This window comes from Barbus barbus, assembly GCF_936440315.1.
Source record: "Barbus barbus genome assembly, chromosome: 46".
Lineage (NCBI taxonomy): Eukaryota > Metazoa > Chordata > Actinopteri > Cypriniformes > Cyprinidae > Barbus > Barbus barbus.
The window spans coordinates 705,001-710,000 of NC_136724.1; the positions used below are offsets into that span (position 1 = coordinate 705,001).

At 36.3% G+C, this 5,000-nt stretch overlaps 1 protein-coding gene across 2 annotated transcripts in view; it reads left to right on the plus strand.

Annotated features, from left to right (window-relative positions):
- tgfbr1b (transforming growth factor, beta receptor 1 b) overlaps positions 1 to 5,000 on the plus strand; it is a 55,403-nt gene that overhangs the window by 29,381 nt on the left and 21,022 nt on the right. For both annotated transcript variants that reach the window (XM_079409420.1, XM_079409421.1), the window contains exon 3: positions 323 to 559. In XM_079409420.1, the coding sequence (XP_079265546.1) occupies positions 323 to 559 (237 nt within the window). The remainder of the gene's footprint in view (positions 1 to 322; positions 560 to 5,000) is intronic.

Here is a 5,000-nt window from a genome sequence, read left to right on the forward strand (position 1 = left end):
TCTTCAAGCGTTCCTCAAGTTTCTCTCAAGTCTCTCATGTTTTCCTCATGTTTCTCTCATGTTTTCCTCATGTTTCTCTCATGTTTTTCATGTTTTCCTCATGCTTCTCTCATGTTTCTCTCAAGCGTTCCTCATGTTTTCCTCGTTTTCCTCAAGCGTTCCTCATGTTTTTCATGTTTTCCTCATGCTTCTCTCATGTTTTCCTCAAGCGTTCCTCATGTTTTTCATGTTTTCCTCATGCTTCTCTCATGTTTTCCTCAAGCGTTCCTCATGTTTCTCTCATGTTTTCCTCATGTGTTCCTCATGTTTTCCTCTCGTTCAGTGCCAACACAGAAGCCGCCAACGTTGGGGCCTGTAGCGTTTGCAGCCCTGATCGCTGGGCCCGTATGTGTGGTGTGCTTCCTGATGGTCACCGTCTTCTACATCTGCCACAGCCGCTCGGTCCTCCACCACCGCGTGCCTAACGAGGAAGACCCGTCCATGGACCACCCCTTCATCACGGTGGGAACCACGCTCAAAGACCTAATCTACGACATGACCACGTCCGGCTCCGGCTCCGGTAAAACACACACACACACACACACAGAAAACATGCTACTACACATTATTTATGTACTGCTAAAATGCCTATTCATTTTTTAAGTAGCTTTTAATGTTTTTTTTGTTTAACTTTTAGTACTTTTAGTAATCATTTAATTAAAAAGAAAAAAGTAATTATTTTGCCTTTGTAATTTTTCTTAGTTTAAAATCTTTTTTTTTAATTTTAGTTTTAGTAGTTAAAATGAGAAAAGTTGACAATGTCAATATGTCATTATAGTATTTGTTAATATTTTTAATTAAGTTTAAATTTTGTTAAGTTTTAGAAATTGTTTAATTACTAAAACTTTATTTTGTAAATTTGAAAATTTAAATTTTTTTTTTAATTAATATATTTATATTTAACTTTCACTTTTATTTACATTTTAGTTTTATTAGTTTAGTACTTATGTATGTTGCCTTGGCAATTAACTAATATGTTAAAATGTTGAAGTTTTTTAATCTAATATATACCAAACTAAATGGTTTTCATTAACAGTAACGACACCACTGTTGTTTTAGTATCATTGATATTATCATATTTTTAATTAGGTTTTATTTGATATTTTCTGATTTCATATTATTTTTAAAGTTGCAGTAATTTAATTTATTTTTTCAAAATTTTTATTAGTTTTTTTTTTTTTAAATATCTAATTTTTTAAAATTATAGTTTATTTTAGCACACCAAGTTCAAGTAAAAACATGAAATGTTTCCTAGATGTGTTACGGGGCTGACGAGACGTGAGACGTGCGGATCCATATGCAAAGCTTTATTATAAAACATGGTCAGAAAACAGGCAGGGTCAGACAGGGGCAAACAGGTATGGCAAGGGCAAGACGCAGCAATCCGTGGAGCAAGCGTGGGTCGATGATCGGCGAACAGTATCCAAAGGGGCAAGGCAGAGAGATAGTCCAGAAACGAGAGCAATAATCCAAACGGGGAGCGAACAGAGTCCAAACGACAGAGGCGAAGGGTAAATCCAGGAAACACGGGCAGGGTCAGACACGGCAAGATAAACAAGGCAAGACTAAGACTAAGACTAAGACTAAGACTAAGACTAAGGCTCTGTAAAGTAGCTATCCCTGGGAGAGTGATAAGTGCTATACAATACTCGGCCCTGATGCTGAGGAAGTCCATGGCTTAAATAGTGTGTGTGATTAGTGAGATCAGCTGTGTAATCAGTGACAACAGCTGTGTGTATTGTCAGTGCAATGGATTGTGGGAACTGTAGTCCAGTGTGCTGTGTGGTGTAAGAGTCCATGGGTGAGTGAGTGACATCTGGTGGCGAGTTAACGGAAGAGCATGGCCAGGATTCGTGACAAGATGAAATAAAATAAGTTTTATTTTGTTGTGTTTCATTTCAGTTAACATGTATTTAAGTAACTCAGATGCTTTTATTTATTATGTTTTTAGTTTAGTTAACCATAATTACCCTGAACATCACAGGTTTAAATGTGCGCAGGTAGTTATTTTTGTCTTAGTGTAATGTGTGCTTCAGGTGTCGTATCTTTACGCCCATGTCTGACTGATGAGAAACATTCAGGGGTTTCCTGTTATTCTTGCTTTATTTACACTCATTTCACATCTTAAAATTACATGCTTGTCTTCCTGAGCATCTGCGCTCTTTGTGTGTGTGTGTCTGCTCTTCTCTTTGTTGTGTAGTTTGCGGATCTTCTTCTCTTTGTGTGTGTGTGTGTGTTTCACCAGCATCGTTGCACAACAACATTAAACACTGGCTGCCAGGGCAAAGTGCTACTTATCTTACTGGCACGTCTTCAAGACGTTTAAAGAACAGGGTGTGTTCGCACCAACGCCAGTGTTCGGCACAGACATTCGGTCTGATTTCTTTGTGTGATTTATCTGTTCAGAGCCATGCAAAAATCAGCAGATGGGAGGAATGAAAATGTAAATTAAAGGGTTTTTTTATTTAATTTTTTTTAGAGTGTGATTTAAAAGAGAAAACTCTGTTAGATGTTTGTGTCGGTCTGAACAGACATTAATTCAAATGAACATGTTAATTGCAACAAATTTCCACCCGTTTGCTGGTGTTATCAGGCCTGGACTCATAGTACATCTTGACGCCGTTTGTGAGAGACGTAACATCAGCCTTATCAGACTGGAGCCACACAGACACATGAAGGTCACTCTCACAGATGTCTTGACTGTGTTTTGTGTCTGGTGGAGACGCTCAAACATGTTCAGGCAACATGAGAAACCTCCTCAAACTCATGGGTCTTATCTTTTCTCTGTTTTCCACTCAGCATTGAGCAGTGAATCAGTGTTTGCATGCTTTGTGAAGTCGGGCCGTGAATGATGTGTTTCTGCATGCTAAACCCGCTTTACCTGCGTCATGTGACTCATTTCTGAGGGGAACGCATGCAGTTAATATCATTATAAGATTTTCTCCTTTTTTCAACTTAAAAGTACATATATAACACTATACTTTGTGTTATATTACCTTGGCTTTAAATTATCGAGAACTAGTTGACTAGTGTTTCTGATTTTTCTCTCTTCTGACCAATCAGACTTTTGTTATTTTTTTTCCTCTTTTGAATATTATAAAAACGCTATTATGGATTTTTCAAACAAGAATGTAAAAAATGATATGTGTAGTTTCCCCTGACTGTGACAAACCTGCACATGTGAATACGGTGCGTTATACAGGATTTAGACAGAGAAAATATAGCACTGGGATTTGAAGCAATAATTCACCCAAAAATGAAATTTTGCCATCATTAACTCAACCTTCATGTTGTACCAAACCCGTAAGACTTTCATTCATCTTTGAAACAAACATTATTATTATTTGTCGCATGAGCACAATCAGACACGTTTCTTCAGACAGTGACTGCATGCTTTTAAAAGATGAACTATTTTAACTTCTAAGAAACTAAATGCGTGTTGCAGGATGCTGTTTTGTGCTGATCACATAAATGTCACGCTTCACGTTTAAAGAAGACCTCTTTTTTCCACCAGAGATTTCTGCTCCTGATGCGTTCGGTCTGTCTGCTGTCTTTTAGAGGTCTTGAGTCACACATCACACACATCTTCCTCTGCTTCTCCATCTGTCCTCCTGACCTTGCCGTCTCCGTCTCCTGCAAATTGAATCAGTGTTGGATGCATACATAACTGAGAAGGTCAGAAGATGTTCGGCCCACACGAGTATGAGATATAACTCTACAGACTCGGAGACTCCAGTCAGTCTGCACCATTTTTCAGTCTTTTGGAGATTTAAAAAAATATTTTTTTCTATCCAATAAAGTATTTTAAAGCTTGGAATAACTAGAAAAAAGTATATTCTTTTATAAAATAGCCACATATTTGTAAGATTTAATTAATTAATTAATATGACTTTTTCAGGCCTAGAAATCACACTTCTAAAAGGAAGATGCCTCTGATACCCAGGTTTAGATTTGTGAATCTGATTTTAAGGTGAACAGTGATCTCTAGCTCATTAATCACACTACATTAACACAGATGTTTTGCATTACAGTTTTTTTTAGAACTGTTGTTTAAATCTGAATATGATGCATTATTTAAATATGTGCAATAATTTGCATAAACTTCCACAATTGAAGTCTGAACATTAGATAAAACATATTTTAGTATCATCGAGATACTGTTACAGTTTTTACTAATATTTTGAGGTAGTTTCTATTTTATATTTTCCAGATTAAATTTTAATTTTGTGTGTTTTTAAAAAAAAATAGATCTAGTAGTTTATAAATGTAGTTTATTATTTTTTGTTATTTTCAGTTATTCATTATTTTATTAATTATTCACATTTGTTTTCGATGTTTTAATACATCAATTTAAACTAAATGAAAAGTTGTATAACCCTGGATAAAGCCAGATTCATGATAGGTTTTGCCGCTATATATTAAAGGTTTTTCCAGAGGGGGATTTCTCCTTTTATCACTCCTTCATGAGACAATACGGTCAGCAGACAGAAACAAACTCATTTTCACCATGTTTTTAGGAGTGAAATGTTAAATAAATAGGTGCGAAAGAATTATGATCAAACTTTAGGTATATAGACAGGAATAAAACTGTAAAGTCTGCTGTATGTAAGAGAAGAAACTCTTTAAAGATATGGATTGGAATTGAAAGACTAAAATAACTCTTTCTCTCAACAAAATAATATTCCTCTGCTGATTTAAAACAGCTTGCAAGCATGTCAGGTATTCATTCCTGTGCAAACAGATTGAGAAAGTCACCGTGTTTACAGGCTTTACCGCGGTTATGTTGTCATGACGACAAAGATTGGATATAACTTATGACACAGACAGCTTAGTCTTTATATTCTCGTGGCTGTAAAGAGTTAATCAGCATTATGTCCGTTCATTCAGTGTCCGGTCGCAGCAGTGTCCTGAGCTCCTATTGGTGAATCTGCTGTGAGCCGCGCTCTCTGATTGGCTCTCGC